This window comes from Oxyura jamaicensis, chromosome 23, assembly GCF_011077185.1.
Source record: "Oxyura jamaicensis isolate SHBP4307 breed ruddy duck chromosome 23, BPBGC_Ojam_1.0, whole genome shotgun sequence".
NCBI classification, from domain to species: Eukaryota; Metazoa; Chordata; class Aves; order Anseriformes; family Anatidae; genus Oxyura; species Oxyura jamaicensis.
Window position 1 is genome coordinate 2,958,504 of NC_048915.1, and position 23,341 is coordinate 2,981,844.

The following is a 23,341-nucleotide window of genomic DNA, read 5'->3' on the forward strand; positions in this document are numbered from 1 at the left end:
CCGTTCGGTGTGCCCGAGGGGTTGGAGGCTCAGGTGGTGACGTTGGAGCCCGGGAGCCGCGATGGATGTAATTGAAGTGCCGTGCTTTTCCCACTTCCCCTTGCAGGGTGACAGGAGCTGTGGCTCTGCTCTATTTTTAGGTGTAAATCACCAGCTCTTTAATTCCTTCGCTGCAAGTTCAATTTTCATCCCCTTCCCTGGAGACTTCCCCGTTACGTCTGCTAACGGCAGCGGGGCCGGGTGCGTGCGGCTCCGTCTCCTCCCTCCCTGCCCTGCTCCTCGATGGATCCTCTCCGTTTTACAAGGCAGACGGAGGCCGGACCCCCTTAGAGCAGCCATGAGACATCCCGGGAGGAAGCTGTGCCGCAGGCCAGGAGCAATCAGCAAAGCCTGGCTGATCTTTGGACAACGGCAGCAGCGGCGGATGGCCGGGAGCTTCGCTGCTGCACGGGGGACAGAGGAGTCCAGCTCCTTTTTTGGAGCTGCGGTCGGGATCTGGGAGCAGAGGACGGGTTATTTCCCCCGGGGGCGGGTTGCAAAATGCGGTCTCGATGGGTTGCAGCTGGGAGGCGGCCGATGAATCCCCTGAAAGCTCCCACGCACCAAGAGAAGGGCTGGCAGAGGGCAGGGACCGGCTCCTTGTCCCCTGCCAGCCCCGTGCCTCCCCCCCGGCATCCCAGTGCCGTGATGGCCCCATGGGGCAGGGGGGACCCGTGGAGACGGAGGGAACGTGGGGCCTCGGCAGCACGAGAGGTCTGCTGCGGAAAATAGTTGGCGGGTAAAGCAGGAGCTAACGAGACATCAGCGTGGCAGGAGAGCTGGCAGCAGGGCTCTGTTCCTCCATCCACGCGGGGCTTTAGCCCTGCCTGCGGCTTGCCCATACGTCCTCAACCCTTTTCTACCCCAGAGTACAGAGTATGGAAAGCCTTCCCCACTGCAGCACCCGATTTTGTGATCCGAGGTGGAGGTCTGCTTTGCGAGGGTTTTTTTTGGGTTTGCTGGAGGGGGAATTGTGAGAAATCCCCTGGACACCGCTTGGCTCCGAGGTCCTGGTCCTGTCCCTTGGTCTCCCCGGCTCCATTCCTCTGGCCCTGGCAGTGCCTTGGTGGGCTGGGAAACGGCTTCGTAAGTGCCTGGCCCCTGTGGCTGGTGACACACGGGTGGCTTCATCTGCGGCTTGCCCAGGAAAGCATCCTTGCGTCGGGGCTCTCCGCGGTTCCCGTGTCACGCGGGAAGGAGCCAGCACCTTCCTGCATCCGTCACCGCCGTGCTGGTGGCTTTGCTGATGGAGCAGGATCCAACTGGCTGCTGCCAGAAGGGTTAAAGTGGCTTTTGGAGGGGCCCTGGCGCTGCTGAGCCACGTGTGCCTCCTACAGCCAGTGCTCTCTGCAGTGTCCTTCAGAAGGGCAGCCCTGCTGAGCATGCCTGCTCCCCCTCGCTGCCTCCTTCCCGGCCCGGTGCCATCTCCCCGGGCTTTTCCAGCACCTCTGCACGTCCCACGACACATCCCTGCCCCAGCCACGATGCCACCGGTCCCACCGTGGGGTCCCCGGGGCTGCAGCCAGCACGGTGGCACGGCCGGGGTGCATTGGTACATCCCTGGGACCTCCTCGTCCAGCCTAACCCCGGGCTCACCTCCTTCCTCTCGGCACAAATCTCCCGGGGGGTGGAAGGGCCGCGTAATCCCCACCTGATAACCCTGTGGCTTCTCCCCGGGGGGCTGCCGCACGCCTGCCGGAGCCTGCAGCAGCTCTCGTAGACTTCTGAAGCCCTGGGAACGGGGTGTTTTTGTAACCGGCCTCATTTCTCGCGCCTCCTGTCAGCTAGCAGACATCCTCCTGGAAGCAGCGTGGCTCTCCCATAAATCTCGGTGCGTGGGCACTCGGGAAGCCGGGGGTGAAGCCTCAGGAGCGTGACATTTAACTGTGAACGTGCCAACGCCATGCGCTGCCTCCCCTCGTGGCTGCTGGCGCTCCCGGTGCTGCCTGTGGTGGAGGAGGGCTGTGCACGGCTTGGATTTTACCCTCCGGAGGGGTTGCGGGTTGGAAACGTGGCCGATCCTCTCCCACACCACACCGGTCCCCGGCCGTGCAAAGCTTTCCTGCAGGAGCTCTGCTCCCCGGCCTCGTCTCTCTGCGTTCCTCCATCCGCTTGTTGGGCTCCGACCGACACAGCAGCCAAGCCAAACGTGGGGTGGGTTTCCCTCCACCTCTCTTTTTTTTTCTGCCAGGAAAGGAGGAAATGTTAACCACCAGATTCGACCCGCTCGAGGAGCTCCGCGGGGATGCAACGCCTCGCAGCAATCCAGCTCTGGGCTCATGGAGATGAGCATGCAGCAGCTCTGGGAGCCGTCGGGACCCGGTAACGCTGGTCCCCAGGGTGGGCACACGGTGTCCTTGTACCCTGCTGGCATCACCAGGCACTGGGACGCGGGCTGAGGTCGTACTGGGACCAGTGGTGGAGAACTGGGCTTAGCACTGGGCTGGGTGAGCTGAAGGGTGGGCTCGCCTTTGAGTCCTGCCAGCCCCCGGTGCCTTGGGTCCTGGCAAACAGCGTGAAAACGGAGCCCGGTGGTTTTTATTTTTGACTTCTGACCATCAGCAATTTGTAGGGGCCGGGGGGATTTCGTGGCTCAGATTCCAGCCATGTCCCCGGGGTGGGAGCTCGTGGCACGGGGCAGGGAAGCGCATAAAGGCTTCACCTCCTTTCTTGCGCCGTGAACGTTCTTTTCAAGGATTTGATTAAAACGCTATTAAAACATTCCTTCTGCGCTGCTTTGGGAAAGGTCCTTAAATCAGGGGAGAGCTGCCAGAGCCATGACTAAGCCTGACCTTGGATCCCGTGCCACACGGAGCTGTGCTGCAGCGGCTGGGGTGACGAGAGGGGAGAGCAGTCCCGGATGGGTGCGATGGGGCAGTGTTGGCAGGCAGGTGACCCCATGGGCACGCCGTGCCCGTGGTCCTGGGGGCTTTCTGCTGTGGGGTGAGGCTGGGCTGAGCACCGGGAGGTGCTGCTGGCCCCCTTTCACAGCGGGTTCCCAGCTCCCGGAGCAGCTTTCAAGTGGCCTGTGCTTCGAGAGCAGCAAATTGGCCTCTTTTGGCCTCGAGGGAAGATTTCCAAATGGCTGTCAGCAGCTCGGGGCACTCAGATCGCCTCTTGTAGCTGCAGCGCAAGAAGCATCGCTTGGGTCAAACACTCGTGTGGGGTCCGGGTCGCTCGGAGAGCTGTGCTCCGCGGGTGCTGCCTCTGGGCTGGGTTCCCAGCACCTTTCCCTCCGTATCCCCTCGGGCTGGGGCTTGGGTAGGAGGTGGAGGCAGATCAGATGTGGCAGGTTTGGAGTCGTTAGGCAGAGAAGGAGCAGACGCCGTGGGACAGAGCTTATATAAGACCAGGCACGGCACCCGCCCATCCGACAGCGCCGCTGCAACCCAGTTATGGCGAAGAAAGGGAAAAAAAAGTGCATGTAGGTTGGGTTCTCTCCCAGGCTGTTGGGTTGGAAGTAAATATTTACGTGGTGCTGCATCCGTCAGCATCGAGGTCCTTGGGGAAAGCAGCCTGGGTCCCCCTCGGTAGCACACGGAGGGACCTTCAGCAGCCGTGTGGGAGCCTTGTGCTTGCTGGGGCGAGGAGCAGCCCGTGGTTAATCTCTGATACAAAGCTCCAAACGTCCTTCCTCGACCTTTGTCAACGGTGAGGCTGGGAAACCAGTCTCCCGGCCGGTTTCTGCCCTAACCCAGCCGAGAGCTCGCAGAGTCCCCGTGTTTGCTTTGTTGGGCAGGGGCTGGGCAGTCCCACGCCAGCCAGGGTACGAGCAGGAGGCGTGATGCGGCCAAGGAGCCGTTGGAACAGAAGCCATTAACTTGCAGATTTCCCTTTCCGTGTTTGCTTAGGCCGTCGCGGTTGATGTTTACCCAACTGTTCTGGCTTTTAATAGTTTTGATGTTCTTTGATAGCGGAGGAACCGCCTCCGTGGGGTTTGTTTCCCAAAGCGGGACTCACGAGTGGCTGCGCGCGCTCTGTGCTGGGGGTCGCTGTTAGGGCAGGGGGGGGAAGGGGGTCTTGGAGGAATTTCCTCCTGATGGGGCTTGCAGGAACCCAGAGGTGCTTCTCCATCCGTCTGTCGGAGACCGGGTTGCCTCATCTCCTCCGCTCCTGCAGGACTTGGTGGCTCAGGGTGTCCTGGCAGCGGTGTGATGGGTGCTGCAAACATCTGGTGTCCGGGCAGCCTCTCCATCCGTGCCCCTCGTTAGGGCAGCTCCTCTTGTGCCAGCAGCGTGAGGCAGCGCCCTCCCCGCTGGGCTTCCCCCTGGGACCTCGCACGGATGCAGCCTCCTGCCCTTTTGCTGCGGCAAAAAGCAGTTGGGGCTTAAAGCAGGAGAAAAAGAAAAAAAAACAAAACAGGAGTGCTGCAGGTCTTGCTGTGCCTGCCCTGCTTCTGAGCTCCTGCTGGGTTTGCACTGGAGGCAGAGGAGGGGTTTGCAGCACACACAGAGGGGAGCTGCAGGAGATGAGTCCCAGTTTGTGCAGAGCCGTTGTATTTGTGCCAGGCAGCGAGGGAAGGGGGAGAGGAGGGCGGCAGCAGGTACCCGGCACGGCTCAGCCTTGGCAAATAACCCCTTACCAAAACCTTGGCAGCTGGGAACAGGAGCAGGAGGTTTCCGTAAGGCTCAATCCACTTCCCTCTTCCCTGGATGTGGTCGGGCCACGTGCAGCATCCTGCTGCAGCCTCCCTTTTGTTCCAGGAGAGAAATGCAGAGGCAGAGCTGGGGTCTGGCCGCTTCCCCCTGCCTCACCTGGGTCCCTCGCAGCCAGAGCTCAGCTGCATTTCTCCCCACGAACGTCCCTGTCCCCGACACAGGGGGCCACCCTGGCACCGGGAGCAGCATCCCTGCAGGATCCCAGCAACAGATTGGTGCCGAGGAGCTTTCAAGCGCTCTAAAAATACTCAGCGGGGAAAGTGGGGAGCGAAAATGGCTGAGATTCAGCGAAATCGGAGGCATAATTAACATGCAGCCCATGTGAATGTATTTTTAGGGGCCTACAAAAAGGCTCTAAAACACTGAATCCACATCAGCACGCAAATGTTCCAGTTTAATGGGATCCTGGGGCCTGTGGGGAAGAAGTGAGAGATGCTTAATTGTCAGTGTTTGTGTTTTATTCATGATTGAACGTACCCAGCAAGCGAAAACCAATTTGCTGCAGGCTCCTCGCTGCTCGTGTAGCTTTAAACTTTATTCTGGCCAGGGATGGCATATGCTGAGACATGCGATTGCCCAGTGTGCGAGCAGTGCTGGTTGTTTCCAATGAGCTGTGCTAGGAAAATGGATTATCACCTCCTCTCTGGCTTGGGCCACAGCTGTCCCCCTGGTGTGCGACCGTCCGGCACCGCGGGGCCCCTCGGCTTTGAGCTTTGGGGTGCTCGGCGCTTGCGTGGGCTCCTGGGAGGGGGCTGGGGACTGAATTAAAATCCCATGGGGGTAAATCAGGAACCGTATCCAGTCCAGGAATCCCTGAGTGTGGATGGCCAGATGCTGGCAGAGCGTTTGGAGGAAGCTCGGGCACGTCCCCTCGTGCCCAAACCTCGCCAGGGCTGCAGCCTGGAAGGGATTCGAGGGGGGCCACGACCGCCCCGCTCCTCCCGTCCCCAGGGCGCTTTGCTCAGAGCGGGTTGAGCCCCGCGGCGGTGCAGGGACTGCAGCCCTCCTGCCCATACGGTGCTGCTGCCACAAAGCTGAGATAGAAACCGGGCTCCTTGCCCCTCACCACAAAACCCGAGACCTTCCCGAGCCTCCTGCGCTGTGCCGAGGCCGTGGCCAGCCCCGCTGGGCGCTTCGGGTGTCACGGTCCCTCCATCCTCCGCAGTGCTGGGCTTGCAACTGGACAGCACTTGGAGGTCTGCTCCTGTCCTTCGAGCTGGCTCCCTGCAGGGCCTTTGGGGAGCCACGGGGGAAGCTTTTCCCTCCCCAGCCCTATTTGTGCGGCGCCGTCCCCGCTGCGCAGGTGGAGGACGGATGAGCCGGCACCGGGGCGCAGACGTTGTCCCGTGGGCTCGGGGAAGGTGAGGGCTCGCCGCCAGCTGAGCGGCTCCGGGTCAGTGATGTGCTGGTGGTGAGGCGCCTGCCTCAGGAGGGAGGTTTTTATTTTTTATTTTTAATATATATTTTTTTTTATCTGCTGTGAAACGATGTGCAGATGGCACAGCCGCACGGCCGGAAGGAACCGAGGAACATCAGGGATGCCAAGTCAGGGTTCCTTATTTTAAATCGATTCCCCTGCCAGGGAACAAATGTGCCTCACTTCAAAATAATAATTACAAATCCTGGGAGGGTATCCAGGAAAACCTCTGGCCCCAAATCCTTCTGTGGGTATCAGTGCATCGGAGGAAGCGCCGCTTTGCCCAGCGTTGTGCTGCCTGCCGTGTCGGGTGCCCACGTCCCTGCGGGATGTTTGGTGGCTGGGTGGCGTGCCCGTGGGTCGTGGCTGGCTCAGAGACCTGCATCTGGGGTCAAGCTTTGGTTCAAAAGGGAATAAAGCGCTCTGCCTTACCTCGCACCCCAGGGGATAGCTCTGCTCCGCAGGGATACGTCCCACCCGCCGCTGTGCCCCCGTCTGCAGGGACGGCAGCGTGCACGTAAAACTTCCCTGCTCGCTCCCGAAGTTGGCAGGAGGAGGAATAAGAAGCTGCTCAAATCGCTGCCCTCAAAACCCCCCCCCCCAGCACCCGCTCCAATCCTGCCGCGTGCCCAGGGCGAGGCACGGAGCGCCTCGGGTAGGAGCTGGGCACCAGGGGACGGGGACGGCGCTGCCGCCTCCTGCCAAAGCCTGTAACGGCATCCGTGTGGGCAGCCTGCCGTCTGACGGGAGAGAAATGCCAGTGCCTACGTGCGCTCGGGATTAGTAACTCTGACGGGAAGAGCTGGGGCCAGCGACAGCTTGTGTGAGAACCGCCTGTGCCGCACGCGGCTGGCGCAGGGGCTGGCGGCCCCCGGAGACCCCGGGCAGTGGCCACCAGGTGTTGGGCTGGGGCCCTGCTGTGTTCTGAGAAAAAGCAATGCCCAGGGTGTGTGAGCCTGGTGGAGCTGTAGTTTCTGTTTTACAGCTTGGGAGCATGGGGAAAAAGGGGGTTAGAAGGGGAAACCGAGGCATGCAACTGGCCCCTCGTTCCCACAGGGGTGCCCTCCCTCCGTTCCTGTCCCCAACGCATCCCTTGCTCTCTCCTTCCCTCCAGGTTTCCATGTCATCCCCTCGGTGTCCAACATCGTTCCCGAGAGCTGCCTGCTCATCGTGGTGGGCCTCCTGGTCGGCGGGCTCATCAAAGGGGTGGGCGAGAAGCCCCCCATCCTCAGGTCCGAGATCTTCTTCCTCTTCCTCCTCCCGCCCATCATCTTGGACGCTGGCTATTTCCTCCCCCTGCGCCAGTTCACCGAGAACCTGGGCACCATCCTCATCTTCGCCGTGGTGGGGACGCTCTGGAACGCTTTTTTCCTGGGCGGGCTGATGTACGCCGTGTGCCAGATCGGCGGCAGCGGCCTCAACCACATCGGCCTCCTAGCCAACCTCCTCTTCGGCAGCATCATCTCGGCCGTGGACCCGGTGGCCGTGCTGGCTGTCTTTGAGGAGATCCACATCAACGAGCTGCTGCACATCCTGGTCTTCGGGGAGTCCTTGCTGAACGACGCCGTCACCGTCGTAAGTGGAGGCAGCGGGGCAGGGCCCGGGGGCTGGACAAGGGGACGAGGGGACAGGGTTTTGCTTTGGAGTGACACCGGGACTGGCACTGGTGAGCTCTGAGGTGCCTCCTGCCAGCCGGGCCGTGTAGCTCTCTGCTCGCTTCTAACCTTTTGCAGGTGCAGAGCTAAATATAGCAGCCTGAAACACCGCAGAGGTGGTTTAAGGTGAAACTTTTTGCTTGGCGGACTGGGGGAGCCAAGAGCACATGCCCAGCCAGCTACTGCGTCTTGGTGATGAGCCCGGAGCCTCGCTCCTTGCTCTGCTCCCCAGCCACGGGGCGAGGGGACATGCAGGGAGGGGACCAAGGAACGCTGCTTTCCTGGGCCCCTTGTGCGGGGGCCCTGCCTGCCCACCCAGTGGAGGAGAGCAGGAGCACGGAGGGGCTGTGCTGGTTCCAAAAGACGTCTGTGTCCAGTTGCTGGTGCGCCTGTCAGCCTTTCGTCCTCCTCTCTGCAGTGCTGACCTCTAAATTTACGTCTAGCCCACTGCTTTTTCCTGGCTCTTCTCCCATATCCCAACTGTCTGCTTCAGGGCTGGCTGCTTGGCGTGCTGCACAGGGTGAGGAGGAACGCACTGTCCCAGCACGGGGCTTTTCCCAGGCGTTTTTCTCCCCTTTTGGCCGGGGGCTCCCTGCAGGGCCTGTGTCCTCGCTCCCCATCCCTGGGGAATGCTTTTGCCTTCTGCTGTCACATCTGTCCCTGCCCATGCCTGAGGAATCAGCTCTGGCAGGCTGGAGCTGGCTCCTTGCCCTCTCACCGCTTCAAGTATCCTTGCGGGATGCTCAGAAACCAGTGTCCCCCTCCTGACACCTTGGCTTCTGCTTTAAAATATCTCAAATAAATGCATCTGGGGCAAAAAGGTTTGGGCTGATCCCCGTGCTGAGCAGGGCAGGTGCTGGCTTTTCTCCCCACGTGGCTGTTGGGGGTCCCCCAGCCTGGATCCATCCTGTTGGGAAGCAGGAGCGGTCTCTTGCTGGCTCATCCTTGATCAAAGCCCCTCTTGGGTGGGTGCTGGGGAGCAGAGCTGTCCGGGACACGTGTCCAGCTGCACGTGTCCCTGCAAGCCATGGAGGACGGGGAGCTGCCCCCCCAGTGGCTGTGTCTGTGTTGATGCTGTCTCTGAGCAGATCTCCTCCAAGGTGAGGGTGTCTGTTGGCAGCAGGGCAGCTTAAAATCCCCTCTCCCTTCTCATCCCCAGGTCCTCTACCACCTTTTCGAGGAGTTTGCCAACTTTGAGCAGGTGACCATTATCGATATCATCCTCGGCTTCCTCAGCTTCTTCGTGGTGTCCCTGGGCGGCGTCTTCGTGGGCGTCATTTATGGGGTGATTGCTGCCTTCACCTCCCGCTTCACCTCCCACATCCGAGTCATCGAGCCCCTCTTCGTCTTCCTCTACAGCTACATGGCCTATCTCTCTGCTGAGCTCTTCCACCTCTCTGGCATCATGGCGTGAGTTGGGCACGGGTGGGATAAGATGCCCCCCTGTCCCCAGGGCAGGACCCCGTTTTCGGAGGATTTACTCTGGTGTAACCACATCTCTGTGGCGGTCCCAGCACACCCAGTGCGTGCCCGATGAGGGCCAGAGGTGTGTTTGGGCCAGGATATGCATGAAGGCAGATGAGGGAAGAGACTGTCCTGAGCTGTCCCACGGATCCCAAAGCACTGGCAGCCCATTTCCCATTCTTCTGGGCACATGGTAGCGGGCAGGGCCTGCTGAGCGCTCAAAATGCCATGGTTTTGTGCTTCCTGGCTCCAATGCTCATTCCTGCCCTACTAGAGGGAAGGAGAAGCCTTGTGTTGTCTTCCCTGGAGGCCTTGGATAATTGCTGGTGTCTCACAAGCCCTGTCCTGCAGGGTCAGGGCTTGGGACTGTCCCCATGGCTGCTGAGTGCCCCGACCTTGCCCCTAGGCTCATCGCCTCCGGCGTGGTCATGCGACCCTACGTGGAAGCCAACATCTCCCACAAGTCCCACACCACCATCAAGTATTTCCTCAAGATGTGGAGCAGCGTGAGCGAGACCCTCATCTTCATCTTCCTGGGTGTCTCCACCGTGGCCGGCCAGCACTACTGGAACTGGACCTTTGTCATCAGCACGCTGCTCTTCTGCCTCATCGCGAGGGTTTTAGGTGAGGTCCCGCTGTGAGGACAAGGTCCTTGGGGCCGCTCCTGGCTCGTGGGCTCCCTCCAGGGCTACAAGGTCCTAGTGTGCCTTGCTGGGGAGACTGGGGTTGACTGGTGGAGCACTGCTCCACCGTGGGCATTGGACCTTGCTGGTGGTTGGCTTTGCAGGAAGATAGGGTGAGGCCAAGTCTATCCTAGACATGGGGTTGGGAGGAGCAGAGCACCCACCTGCACGTGTGGCCCTGAGGGTATGACACTGCTCTGGCCTGCAAGCTGGGCTCTGGGAGGGGGGCTTCTTCAGGACCGGGGGCATCCTTCACCATCTGCTCACCTGAGGTCCTGCCCCGTTCCCCCAGGCGTCCTGGTCCTCACCTGGTTCATCAACAAGTTCCGAATTGTGAAGCTGACGCCGAAGGATCAGTTCATCATCGCCTACGGGGGGCTGCGGGGAGCCATCGCCTTCTCCCTCTGCTACCTCCTCGACTACGAGCACTTCGACATGAGGGACATGTTCCTCACGGCCATCATCACGGTGATCTTCTTCACGGTCTTCGTGCAGGTTGGTGGCTCGCAGGTGGTCGTGCTGTGGTTATGGAGGGGCAGCGAGCCTTATGGGGGCATGGAGAGCAAGGAGCACGGCCACATCCTCTGCCACTGTCCCCTCTTTGGTTTACAAAGCTCTTCAGGCTCACAAGTGACACCGGCAGCACAGAGCTCTGTGGTTCGGCCATGCTGAACCCAGCCAGCTCCTGCCGGGCACCTTAACCTCCATGGTGGGGAGAGACCTAACCTCCCTAGGGAAGGGTTACAGAGATGGTGAAGGGCCTAGGAGGGAAGACGTTCAACCAGTGGCTGAGGTCTCTTGGCCTGTTCAGCCTGGAGAAGAGGAGGCTGAGGGGAGGCCTCATGGCGGCCTACAGCTTCCTCACGAGGGGGAGCGGAGGGGAAGGCACCGATCTGTTCTCTTCAGTGACCAGTGATAGGACCCGAGGGACTGGTATCAAGCTGTGACGGGGAGGTTCAGGCTGGTTATCAGGAAGAGGTTCTTCACTCAGAGGGTTGTTGGGCACTGGAACATGCTCCCCGGGGACACAGTCATGGCACCAAGTCTGTCAGAGTTTAAGAAGTGTTTGGACTGTGCTTTCAGTCATACGGTCTGAATTTTTGGCTAGACCTGTATGGAGCCAGGAGTTGGACTCGATGACCCTTGTGGGTCCCTTCCAACTCAGGATATTCTATGATTCCGTGATTCTTCCTGCCCCGTTCCCTAGGGCATGACCATCCGGCCCTTGGTGGACCTTCTGGCTGTGAAGAAGAAGCAGGAGACGAAGCGCTCCATCAACGAGGAGATCCACACACAGGTAACCCGCTGAACCTGGCCTTCCCACGTGCTTCTCTCCTCCGCCTTAGCCCTCTTCTCCTTCTGCTTCCACCATCTCCACCTCTGTAACTGGGCGGGTTTACAGAGCAGGAGCTGCCCCTATATCGGTGCCCGAGGTAAGAGGGGACGGAGCGAGGGACTGTCCCCCATATGTGTCACCCAGTGCCTGCTCCGGCCCAGACCTCCCCTCCATCTGGTAGCTCAGCGGCCGGGCCATGTAGGACCGTGCCACCCTACTGAGGCCCATCCTGGCCCCACGGCCCCGATTCCACACCCTGTTGAGTGCCATCACCCCTGGGGCAGCGGGTGTCGGGGTGGTGGGGAGAGGCAGGCAGCAGCCCTGCAAGCTGCCCACGCCCTGGGCTTTCTCTTCTAGTTCCTGGATCACCTTCTGACGGGGATTGAGGATATCTGTGGCCACTATGGGCATCACCACTGGAAAGACAAGTGAGTGCGGAGCTTCGGTGGCTTGGGGGACCTGGGGGTGAGGTGGGGAAAGATTTGAATCGCCACCTAGCAGGATGCCCCAGCCCAAGGCCAGGGTTTTCCCCAGGCTGGAGCAGGAGCACAGGTTCCCTCCCTGATGATTTATGTCCCTGGGTTGAGCGTGAGTGAGGCTGCGGGGCTGCACCCCTTTGTCACACCACAAAGTGCTCACAGCAGTGTGGGAACAGCTGGTGGCCGGTCCCTGCAGGAGCTCAGGGCTATCCACTGTCAGCAGGAGCAGCGGCGTGGTGTTTTGGAGGCTACCTGGTTCTGGAGGGGTTCCTGACCCGTGCTCGGGGGAAATGATCCATCTTCTGCTGGCCTCGGCAGGAGAGCGGGGAGCAGGGAGTGGGTGCTGAGGCGGGGGGAGGACTGACATACCGTCCTTCTTCTTCCCCCGTGTCCTCGGGAAGGCTGAACCGCTTCAACAAGAAGTACGTGAAGAAGTGCCTGATTGCAGGGGAGCGCTCCAAGGAGCCCCAGCTCATCGCTTTCTATCACAAGATGGAGATGAAGCAGGCAATCGAGCTGGTGGAGAGCGGGGGTTTGGGCAAGATCCCCTCTGCTGTCTCCACGGTCTCTATCCAGTGAGTTCCCCAGCCCTGGCCACCATGAGCCTTCCCAGGGCCCTGGCTATGGGGTGAACACTCCCAGTTTGTGGCCGCAGGGCAAGCAGCCGTTCAGCCCTGCCACGAGCCGTCACACTGTGACTCTGAATCCTCTCTGTCCTTGCAGGAACATCAACCCCAAGACCCTGCCCGTGGAGCGCGTCATCCCAGCCCTGTCCAAGGACAAGGAGGAGGAGATCCGGAAAATCCTTCGCAACAACCTGCAGAAAACCAGGCAGAGGGTAAGGCATGCCCTGCACGGTGCCTCTGCACCCCGCATGCCCCCTTTGCTTCCCTGGGGGTGGCCAGCACAACGTCAGCCAGAAACCCTCGGGGCCAGGTCTGCACTTCTCCCAGGGCATCCCTGAGCTCAGCCCCTTGTGTTCTTGGTCTGGCTTTTCCTCCCCAAGAGGCTTTTTCTCTTGGGACAGTGCTGAAGAGGAGGCTGACTTGTCTGAGCCTGATGTTTAAACCCTTGCTGGGTCATGGTGGGTCAGGACCGGGCACCCCATGCTAATGTCCAAGGGACTAGCCACCAAACTGCTTGGACACTGTTCCCGTTTTATCCCATCCCTAAGGAAAATGATACGACCTTTCTTTGCCTTTCTACGAGTTTTTTAACCTGTCTCCTTTTCTTGCGCATTTTCCCAGTTGCGATCCTACAACCGGCACACGCTTGTGGCCGACCCCTACGAGGAAGCCTGGAACCAGATGCTCCTGCGGAGGCAGAAGGCCCGGCAGATGGAACGAAGGGTAGGGAGGGGACTCTGGGGCAGGGAGGGGGAGGACAGGAAGGTGGACAGGGCTTCCCAGGCTGGGAAGGACAGCGGTGTCCTGCATGGGGAGGAGGCTGCGTTCAGCTGACAGTGGGTATCTGCCCTCTGATCATCCCAGCACGAAGGCAGGCTCACAACAAGTCCTTGTAGCACGGGTGGGAGGACGCGTGCGTTTGTTCTCTGCGTGCTGACGTTGCTTCTTGCTCATCCCTGTGGTCTGGGGTCCTGGAAGGCTTCCCCTTCCCTGTTCATCCCGGCCACTCGCCCGGAGGCAGCCCCTCACGCTGCCTTCCCTGCGCTCTGATTGCAGCAGGCGAACTACCTGACGGTGCCGGCTCACAAGCTCGACTCGCCCACGATGTCCCGGGCTCGCATAGGCTCAGGTAGGGTGGCGCTGAGCTGCTGGGGAAGCGTCGGTGTCGGTGTCATGCCAAGCACCGCTGACACTTGGGTGCTGAGGCCGTCCCGTGTCCCCTCTGCCAGCTCTCCAACCCAGAGCTGCCCTTACCTTGTCCCTGCAGACGTATTTTCCAGCCCTGCCTCTCCCTGTCCATTCTCGATCTCTGCCGGGGAGAGGAGCAGGAGTTCCCAACACCCAGACCTTCTCCTGCCCTCCTGTCTTCTCCATCACACATTTACTTTGCCATCTTTGTCTCTCTTCTGCCCTGTATGTCCTTCCCTCCGCTTTTGGGGACAGCTTGGAGGAGAGGAGCCCGAGGTTAACCCGCTCGGCGTGGCGCGGCACTGTGCTGCTTTGGTGCTTGCTGAGACGGTGTTCACTCACCAGAGGGCAGCTTCGCCCCGCGCAAACCCTGCAAACCTGGGCAGCAGGGCTGCTGCCTCTCCAAATAGGATGCGGAGATGGGAAAAAGGGCTTAAACAGCGTCTCGGAAACTAGAGGGAGTGAGCCCGGGGGTCCAGACCCCAATCACCTGGAGCGCATTATAGCTGGAGGTCCCCGACATCCCCTTTCCCTGCTGGAACCCCCCCAGGTTGACCCAATTTGTTCACAACCAGCACGACGTGAGCTGGGCTCTGCCTGACACCTCTCTGCCCCCCCAGATCCGCTGGCCTACGAACCCAAACCGGACTCGGAGAACCTGCCCATCATCACCATCGACCCGGCCTCCCCGCAGTCCCCGGAGTCCGTGGACCTGTCGAATGAGGTGCCCAAAGGCTGCAGCGGCCTGCCGCCCTCGCCCGAGGAGGACGAGGAGGGGCTGGTGATGAGGGTGAAGGAGCCTTCCTCCCCGGGCACTGACGATGTCTTCACCCCGGGGACCAGCGACAGCCCCAGCAGCCAGCGGATGCTGCGGTGCCTGAGCGACCCGGGGCCTCGGCCGGAGCCGGAGGAGGGGGAGCCCTTCATCCCCAAGGGGCAGTAGCGCGTGAAGCCTCGCGCGTCTCCGTCTGGTTTCTCTCTCTCTCTTCGTTTGTTCTTCTCTCTTTGACCTCCCCCCCCCCCCCCTTTTTTGGTTCCTCTATCACTACACGCTGGGTTCTGGAAGGAGAGACCATCCCGGACAGACGGGGACTGCCCACATGGCTCTGCCCAGCAAGCCATGGACCGGCCCCGAGGAGCAGGATGGAGCCCCTGGGACGGCAGGCGGTGGAGGGGACGGGGGCACCCGGCACCGCCTGCCTGCTGTGCCCTGGGGGTGACGGACAATCTCCCAGGGCCTGGGACTTGCCAGGCCTGGGCAGGGCTTCCCCAGAGGCTGCCCCCAGCGCCGCCCCCACCTGCGTTGACTCAGGACCAAGCGAGCGGCTCCTCAGGGTGGCTCTGGCAAGCGCAGCGTGGGCTCTGGCTGGAGAACTCGGGGTGTCCGCGGGGGCTGCCTCGCAGCACGGCTTTGCCTCTCCTTTGCTTCGCTTTTTATCTGCCTCCTCGCCTCGATCCTGGAGCGGAGAGCTTGGAGGTGGGAGCCAGGCTCCACTCGGGGGCTGGAGCACTGACCACCTCCCTCGGCAGCCTCCCGGGGACCGCGGGCTCGTGTCGGCGTCCCCTTGCCTTGGCTGCTTCCCCTGCGGGGCTGGCTGCTGCCTGGGATCACCTCCTCCAGCGCCGCATTTCACGCCGGGTCTTGTTAAATTAAAATATCCTATAGCCATGTGAGGGGGACCCGGCTCCCCTCTCGCTCCAAGCGGCCCTGCAAGCGTGGGCCTCAATGCCTCTCGTCTCCTGGAGCCGCTACCTGTCACCCAGCCCTTCGGGGACCCCGCTGCGAGCCACCACCGAGTGCCCTGGAGGCCTCAGAGCCGTGGCGAGCACCTCCTGCTGCCCTCGCCCTGCCCCGCAGCACGGCTCCGGCCCCGTGCACGACCCCTTAAAATCCCGTGCAGGGGGCACAGACAGCACCGGGTGCTCCTTAACCAAAGACAGTCTCCGGGTTCGATGCCTGCGGGGAGGTGGCGTGCAGATGATTGTATTTTCTCCACGGTTTGGATGTTTTTCCTTCCCCCACGACCAAGAGGAGCTCGGGAAGAGCTGGGGACCGGCTCCTGCTGCTCGCCCAGCACGGGGGCACAGCGGGGCCGGGAGCTGGCAGGAGGGGGCCAGCTGGGGGTGCTGAGGGTCCTGAGCTTGGAACGAGCTCCGAGACTTTGCTGGGAGGGAGCGTCGGGTGTTCAGGTGGCTCGCAGCCCTCCCTGGGCTCAGGACCATCCCGCGTCGTGCTCAAGCATGTCATCTTGTCCCCCGTGCGCCGCCTGGCCCCCACCATGTGCCATGGGGTGCTCAGCACCCCGAGGGGGGGCCAGAGCTGCCTCCCCTTCCCCGTGCCGTGCCTTGTCACGCGTCGTCCCTGTCCTGCTGCCTTCGTGCGCGCCCGTCCCGGGACCCCCGGACCTTGCCTGGCCCCGGGGTCTGGCATCCGCGCGGCTTCCTCCCGCTGGGGCGAGCGCCCGCCGTCGCTGTCTGTGTGTGCCTGCGTGCCCTGCTCTGTCTCCAGGAGGAAAAAAAATAAAAGCAATGAAAATTCTCTTGTATAAAAAGGAAAAAGAAAAAAAAAACACACACATGTAAAGAGAATCTCGTTTTTTTTTTTTTTTCATGAATATTCTAATAAATTAATGTTAATTTTTCGTGTTTTCTTTCCGGCTGTTAGGACTCCTGCCCCTGCTGCGGGGCACCAGCCGTATCTCAGGGGGCAGATGCAAGACCTCACCTCGTTCTTGAGTCGCCATGGGGGTGATGGGTCCATCCCTCACCTTCCCACCGAGGTTCTGGGAACCCTGCGGGGCAGCGACGGGCTCACGCCAGCCCCGATGCGTCGCTGCTTGTCCCAGCACCCATGGGTGACGGCAGCGGGCGCGTCCCACAGCGGCAGGGCTGTCTCACACCCTCAGCTCTCACAGCACGAGCCAGCTCCGTCAGCACAAAGGATCCCGAAGGCAAACCCAGCCCCGATCTCCTCGTCTGGGTGCTGGACATCGCCGAGCCCCAGAGGAAGCCTCGAGGTGTTGGCGGGGTCTCAGCGCTCTGCTCACCCCGGTGCATTGTCCCCACACTGTCCCCAGGGAGGACGGACAGACCCTGCGGCAGGGCACGGCCGAGTCTGCGCTCCCCCGTCTCGGATCCGTGCCCAAATTCCTGCCCTCAGCTCGCCCTCAGGAGCTGGCTGCTGTCCCCAGGGTTGGGGACATGGGGACCCCTCCTGTCCCGCTAAGCAGGGCTCCATGCCCCACCAGCGAGAATCCAGCTGGGTCTCTGGCTGCCCAAACTGTGCGGGATGAGGCCCTCCTGTAAACCCTGGGAGCAGTGGGGACGTCGGATTTGTGCTCCCAACGTCCCTCCTCTTTTGTTTTGTGTTTATAATTGGGATGGGGAAGCGCGGGGCTGGCGTCGGGCCGTGCCGGGGAACGGGGACCGTGTCACCCGCCTGGCCGGGCTGGTCGGGAGCTTGTGATTAACGCAGGGCCCTGGGGATCGCTCTGGGCCCTGCTGCTGGGGAAGCGGGCATGGCCACGGGGCTACCAGCACGGCCACAGGGCCGCCAGCACGGCCAGCGCACAGGGTCAGGCGTGAGGGTGTCCCCAGCTCCCCATCCAGGTGCCGAGAGCCAGGGGCGAGCGCAGGACCCGTGCCCTTAATCCCAAATGGGCACAATTCCCCCATCCCCAGAGCAGGGCCATCCACCAGCCCTAAACCCAAAGCCCCCAGCCCACGGGGCGCCCTCTCCCCCCCGGAGAAGCCCCTGGCTTTTAGGCAGCCATAATTCGAGCGTGTTTCAGCACTGTGCATTAAAGCTCTGATTCAGCGCGGCCGTGACTCACGCGCCTACAATCCAGCAAGCGCGTAAGTGCTGGCGGTGCTCATCTCCTTAAAATACCTGAAGCCCAGGGTCCCCCCCCCCGTGTCTCAGGGCTGGATTCGGCCCCGCTGCTGCTCCGTGGAGCTTCCCAACGGCTCCCTTGGGGCAGGACGAGCGGCCGGGGCAGCTGGTGCCATCCTTTTTGCCCCGCACGGGGTTTGGGGTGCCGTGGGTCCCCAGGGCTGTGCCGGGGCTCTGGTGCTGGGTGCTCTGGGAGGTGCTGGCACAGCCCAGCAGCACGGTGACGGCCACCAAACCGGGCACAGGGGGTGACAGCAGAGCTCGGGACAGCCCCGGGTGTGAGCATCTCGCCCGCCACACGTGCCGGGCTGCGTCACGTGCAGCCGCCCTCCTCGTTCTGGTCATAGCTTTAATGCGAGAGCTCGCCAAACAAAGGCATTTCCAGGATATTCCTGTTTCTGTCGGGGGGGGTGAGTAACTTTTCTTAATGAGGGAGGAACTAATAATCCCTCTGGGGATGGGCTGTCACCGCTGAGCAACTGCTGAAGCGCACGCAGCGAGGCCACGGGGTGGACAGGTCCCAGCGAGTGTCCCCAAGCCCTGTGGTCCCCATGGCTGTGCCGTGTCCCCATGCCCTGCCCGAGCCCCCGGTTTCCCCTCTCCCCCCATCCCCGATCACCAGTGCCAAGGACAGAGAGAGCAGCGGGACCCTGAGCAGGCTGCCCTTGTCCTTCGCAGCTGCAGGAATCTCCTCGAGCCAGATCTGGGCTCCCCCGTGCCTCAGTTTCCCTCTCCGAGGTGTGGCACGAAGCCCAGGCAGAGCAAGTTGGTCCTTCCTCCGAGCCTTCCTCATCCTCCCTGCTCCCACGGCGGTGCCGCAGTGGCCCCGTGACGAGGTTCTCCCAGGGGATGGGGCCGGGACCCCCGCAGCTCACGGGGGGGGGCTCAAGTCCTGAGCATCCCTCGGGATCGGGCACGGGCAGGGACCGGCTGCTGAGGGACGGATGGATGGAGGTGACCCCATAGTGTGGGGGCTGTGGGTGGGGGTCAGGGGGGTTGTCCCCATCCCTAACGCGCTCGTCCTGGTGCTCAGTCCCCGTCTCAGCTCATTCAGCTTCTGTAGTGCCCGGTTTGGGGAAATCCCGGCGCGTCAGTGACCGCTTTGCAGGTGCCTCCTCGGCTTAGCAGGATTTGCTGATATTTACCCCGATGCTCCGCTCGCCGCGTGTTTGGAACCCCGAGTCCAGCCGAGCCAAGCAGCGCGCTGTGTCACCGGGAGGCCACCGAGCCCAGGGGCACGCAGCTCGCTACTGACACTGCTGGGAAGCTCGGTGAGGTTTGGGGTTCCCTCGCTGCTCGGCCCCGAAGCGGCAGCAGCAGAGCTGGGGACATCTCAGGGGGTCGGGGGACAGAGACCTCCCCGGACGGTGACGGGGACACCCCTGGTGTGGCTCAGGCAGCCGGGATGGGGCTTGGTGGCTGCTCCCGGCACCTCTCCGGGGACACCCAGGGGCCGTGTCCCCCGCTGTGCCCCGGGCAGGGTTTTGCAGCAGCCTGGGGAGGTGACGGGTGCCATTCCCCAGCTCTGTGTCACCGCCGTGATGACACCTTGCGCTCCCGCAGCGCCTTTCATCTCAGCCCCTTGGCGCTGGCCCCCGACACCTCGCCGGGTGGCATCGTGGCTGCCACCAGCTATCGTTATATCTGAGAGGCAGCTGGGGCCGGGGGGTGTGGGGGACATGGGGGTGGTCCCCCCTGGGCTCTGAGCAAAGCCACCATGTCCCCCTCCACGCTGGGTGGTGACAAATTTGGACCTGCCGTGGCTGGCAAGGGGACATCGCCTCGTGGTGGTGTCACTCAGGGCCACCGAGGCACCAAGGGTGCTGTGCACGGGGGTGCCCGGGGGCAGCAGGAAGGGGGGGTGATGCTGCTGCACGCCCTGCCTCAGTTTCCCCACCTGCTGCGGGTGAGGCACTGCAGGAGCCGGGGGTCAATTAAATCGGGAGGGGAGCAATGCAACCAGCTCCCAAACCGCCCCCGGGAGCCAAAACCCCCTGCCCAGGTCTCTTCTTCCCCCTTTTGGCTTTTAGGGTGAATTAGGCAGAAATCCACCAACTCCCTGGCCTCTCTGAAGCAGAGCAGTGCCACTCCCCCCGCCACACCAGTGCCCTCACCTCATCCTCCTCATCCTCAGCTTCTCCTCCTCATCCTTAGCTCATCTTCCTCATCCTCAGCTTCTCCTCCTCATCCTCGCCTTCTCCTCCACATCTTCATGTCATCCTCCTCACCCTCACCTCATCCTCCTCATCCTCACCTTCTCCTCCTCACCCTCACCTCATCCTCCTCACCCTCATCTTCTCCTCCTTACCCTCACCTCATCCTCCTCACCCTCACTTCATCCTCCTCACCCTCACCTCATCCTCCTCACCCTCACCTTCTCCTCCTCACCCTCACCTCATCCTCCTCACCCTCACCTCATCCTCCTCACCCTCACCTCACCCTCCTCAACCTCGTATCTCTCCACTCCTTGGAACACGAAGCCATCGTCCCACAGGGCCGGGAGCCCCGGGGTGCCCGCGTGGTCCCTGCTGCCAGCGGTGGCACCTCGGGGCCCGGCCGTGCCAGGCACGGGGCTGCTCGGGAAGGAGCGGGGCCGGCGGACAGCCACGAACAGGAGGTGGCCGGGAGCCGTGTTTGCCGAGGGAGGCTGCGGGGATGGGACCCACCTCCTAAGTCCACAGCGGGCACGAGGCAGCAGGGACGTGTGCGGGGACGGTGGCTCGGGCACGGAGACGGTGGCTCATATGAGCAGGCACAGCAGGAAGGAGCCTGGAGACAGCTGGCACCTGCGTGGGGACGGTGGCACGTGGGGTTGTGCCCAGGGATGGCGACGTGCGCAAGAGGATGGCTGGGGTCTGCGTGGGGACAGCTGGTGGGGGCATGGGGACAGCTGCCATGGGCATGGGGACAGGCTGTGGGTGCACGGGGACAGGCAGTGGGTGCACGGGGACAGCTGGTGTGCATATGGGGACAGCTGCCGTGGGCTTGGGGACAGTCAGTGGGTGTATGGGGACAGGCGGGGGGTGCATGGGGACAGTGGGAGCACGGGGACAGGCAGTGGGTGCACGGGGACGGCCGCAGCGCACGGTGGCGATGCCGGGGTTGGCCGGGGAGGAGGAGCTCCCCGCCCCATGGGGAGCGCTGCTGCTCCCCGGGGTGACGCTGGGTGACGGAGGTGGCTCTGGGAGAAGGGCTTGGTCCCCGCTGCGTGCTCAGGGAGGCGGCACACGCCCTGGGGAACGGTGGGCAGAGCCGGTCCCACGCGGCTCGGGGACTCCCCGAGGTGTCCCCTGTAGGTTCAGTTTTTTCCCCTCCCGGCCCCGCACCCTGCTCCTGCACCCCGGGTTCCCCAGGTGGGTAAATTGCCCAATGGGCTGGAAAATGGCCCCAAAAAGGGGCTCCATCTCCGTGTGTCCCCCAGCCCCGTGCCATCCCATATGGGAGCCGGCACAGCCCGGTGCCACCCGGCCACCACTGCGCCTGCCAAGGGGGCTCCAGCCATAGTCTGGGGGGCAGGACCCCCCCATCCTTCACCCCGAGACGGTGATTAGCCCTTAATTGCTGGCAAAACAAACGAGTAAAGCCCGGCCGGGCCTCGCTGAGCTGGAAGGAAATGGTGGCGGTGCCATTTGCTCGCGGCGGCTCTTTGGGGTAAGGGATGTCACCGAGCCACCCAGCCAGTCCGGCCGGGGCGCGTCAGCGCTTTTTAATGGCACGGTGTTTTCTCCGGGGCCACCAGCATGCCTGTCCCCTGTCCCCTGTCCCCTGTCCCCTGGCTGTGCCAAGTGCCCCCCAGCTGCTCGCCAGCTCCTTCTCGGCACCCATCGCCCCCCTCCCACCAGCAGCCCACGTCCCGTCCACCTCCGATCGCCCCCACGGCACTGATCCTGCCCTGGGATGGTGCTGTGACCCTGCCACCGTCCCCTCGCACCCCGCAGCGTGGCCCCGGTGCCATCTTCCTCCCCATGGCTCGTGCGTGGAGCAGCCCCCGGCCACCCGTGGGATCTCGGTGCCCCTGCCAGGGGACCCCAGCGCCACGGGAGCGGGGTGCTGAGCTCGGTGCAGCAGCTGGGCCGCATCCTGCGCCAGCGACGCCCTCCTCGCGTGGCGTGGGTGTAACCGGGAGCAGCGTTAATCCCGGCGCGGAGATGCCCGGTGGAGCAACGCGACTGCCCCGACAGGGGAGCGAAATCCCGACGTGGGGACGGGACGGGGACGGCACCGAGCGGGGGCACGCGGAGCCCCGGATGGGGTGGCCGCTGCCCTGGATGCATGGGGTGGGGGGGACCCTGCTGCTCCGTGGGACCCCCTGGGGACCCCTGGCTGCGTGTCACCGCCCTGAGTCACGCTGTGTGTCACGGGGCTGGGAGGGTTTGGAGGGACCTGGCTTTGGGGACACCCAGCGCCGCCTCTCCCCTCCAGCACCAGCCCACGCTGCAGGCGCTCCTGCACCCCTATTCCCCCAAAACCCCAATTCTCCCCAAAACCCCAATTCCCCCAATTCTGAGTCTTTTTATGTTGTTTTTCAGAAATTCCAGCATTTCTGGGACACCCCCCGTGCTGGGAAACCCTTGGAGGAGGAGAAAACCCAAGAGCAAACCTTGGCACCGGAGACTTGGCCTCGAAGGGCTCTGCGGGGGCTCCCCAAACCCAGGTGCCCTCGTCTGGGGGCTGCGGGGTTGGGGTTTGCGGGTGTGTGCCTGACCCCGTGGGCAGCTGCAGGAAAAGCGGTGGTGTTAAAATAAATCGGTGCTGGTCCGGCACCAGGCTGGTCGGGGAAAGGGATCCGGGCTTATATGGGCGAGAAAAGGATTTTAAGGCCATGGGCATGGCGGGGATGACAATGAAGGGTGACCGGGAGCGGGGCTTGGGGACGGGTTTAGGGGCTGGGGTTGAGCTCCTGGGGCAGGAGGCGCTGGGCATTGGCACCTTGCCCCGGGGGGGCTCCGTCCCCGCTAGTGTCACCTCCTGGTGTCACCCCCTGGTGTCACCTCCTGGTGTCCAGGGATGCTGCTGGGGAGGGAGCAAGGGCCCTGGGGTGGCAAGCGGGAGGCTGTGGGGCACCAGGTCATGGGGCATCAGTGGATCATCAATGGGAAATCAATGGGGAATTAACAGGGCAGCAATGGGGAAGCAATGGGATGTTAATGGGATGTCACTGGGGCAGCAATGGGGTACCAATGGGGCAGCAATGGGATGTTAATGGGATGTCAATGGGGCAGCAATGGGGCAGCAATGGGAAGCCTATGGGGCATCAATGGGATGTCAATGGGGAATCAATGGGGCAGCAATGGGAGGTCATTGGGGCAGCAATGGGATGTCAGTGCGGAATCAATGGGACATCAATGGGAAGCCTACGGGGCATCAATGGGATGTCAGTGGGAAATTAATGGGGCAGCAATGGGGTACCAATGGGGCAGCAATGGGATGTCAATGGAGCATCAACGGGATGTCAATGGGATGTCAATGGGACAGCAATGGGATGGCAATGGGGAATCAATGGGATGTAAATAGGGCATCAATGGGGCATCAATGGGGCATCAATGGGGCACCAGTAGGGCACCAGCGGGGCACCCCGCGGTACGGGGCTGTGGGGAGCAGAGCCCTGTGCTGGAGCCCCCCGTCCCCACCCCTCCGTGCTGCGGCCCCTTTAAGCCACCGCCCTCCCTCCCTCAGGGGGCGGGATAACCCGGCAGAGCCCCTCCCCTCCCCTCTTCACCCCGCCTCTTTCCCCTCCCCCTTCTCTCGATTGGCTCCGCGGCGCTCCCCAACCCCTAACGGCGACCAATGAAAGGCCCAAAGAAGCGGCGGCGGCGGGCAGCGATTGGCGGAAGGACCTGACCAATGAGGGGGCGCGGCCGGGCGCCTATATAAAGCGGCGGCGGGGCGCGGGCGAGCGCAGTG

General features: G+C 62.6%; 1 protein-coding gene across 1 annotated transcript in view; it reads left to right on the forward strand.

The window, feature by feature from the left end:
• Positions 1–15,007, forward strand: part of SLC9A1 (solute carrier family 9 member A1) — a 28,787-nt gene extending 13,780 nt beyond the window's left edge. The window contains exons 2-12 of the mRNA XM_035345737.1: positions 7,229–7,689; positions 8,929–9,179; positions 9,640–9,857; positions 10,209–10,411; positions 11,124–11,213; positions 11,610–11,680; positions 12,133–12,306; positions 12,455–12,569; positions 12,979–13,080; positions 13,414–13,486; positions 14,166–15,007. Of these exons, the coding sequence (XP_035201628.1) occupies positions 7,229–7,689; positions 8,929–9,179; positions 9,640–9,857; positions 10,209–10,411; positions 11,124–11,213; positions 11,610–11,680; positions 12,133–12,306; positions 12,455–12,569; positions 12,979–13,080; positions 13,414–13,486; positions 14,166–14,488 (2,081 nt within the window). The 3' untranslated portion in view covers positions 14,489–15,007. The remainder of the gene's footprint in view (positions 1–7,228; positions 7,690–8,928; positions 9,180–9,639; positions 9,858–10,208; positions 10,412–11,123; positions 11,214–11,609; positions 11,681–12,132; positions 12,307–12,454; positions 12,570–12,978; positions 13,081–13,413; positions 13,487–14,165) is intronic.
• The last annotated feature ends 8,334 nt before the right edge of the window (positions 15,008–23,341 follow it).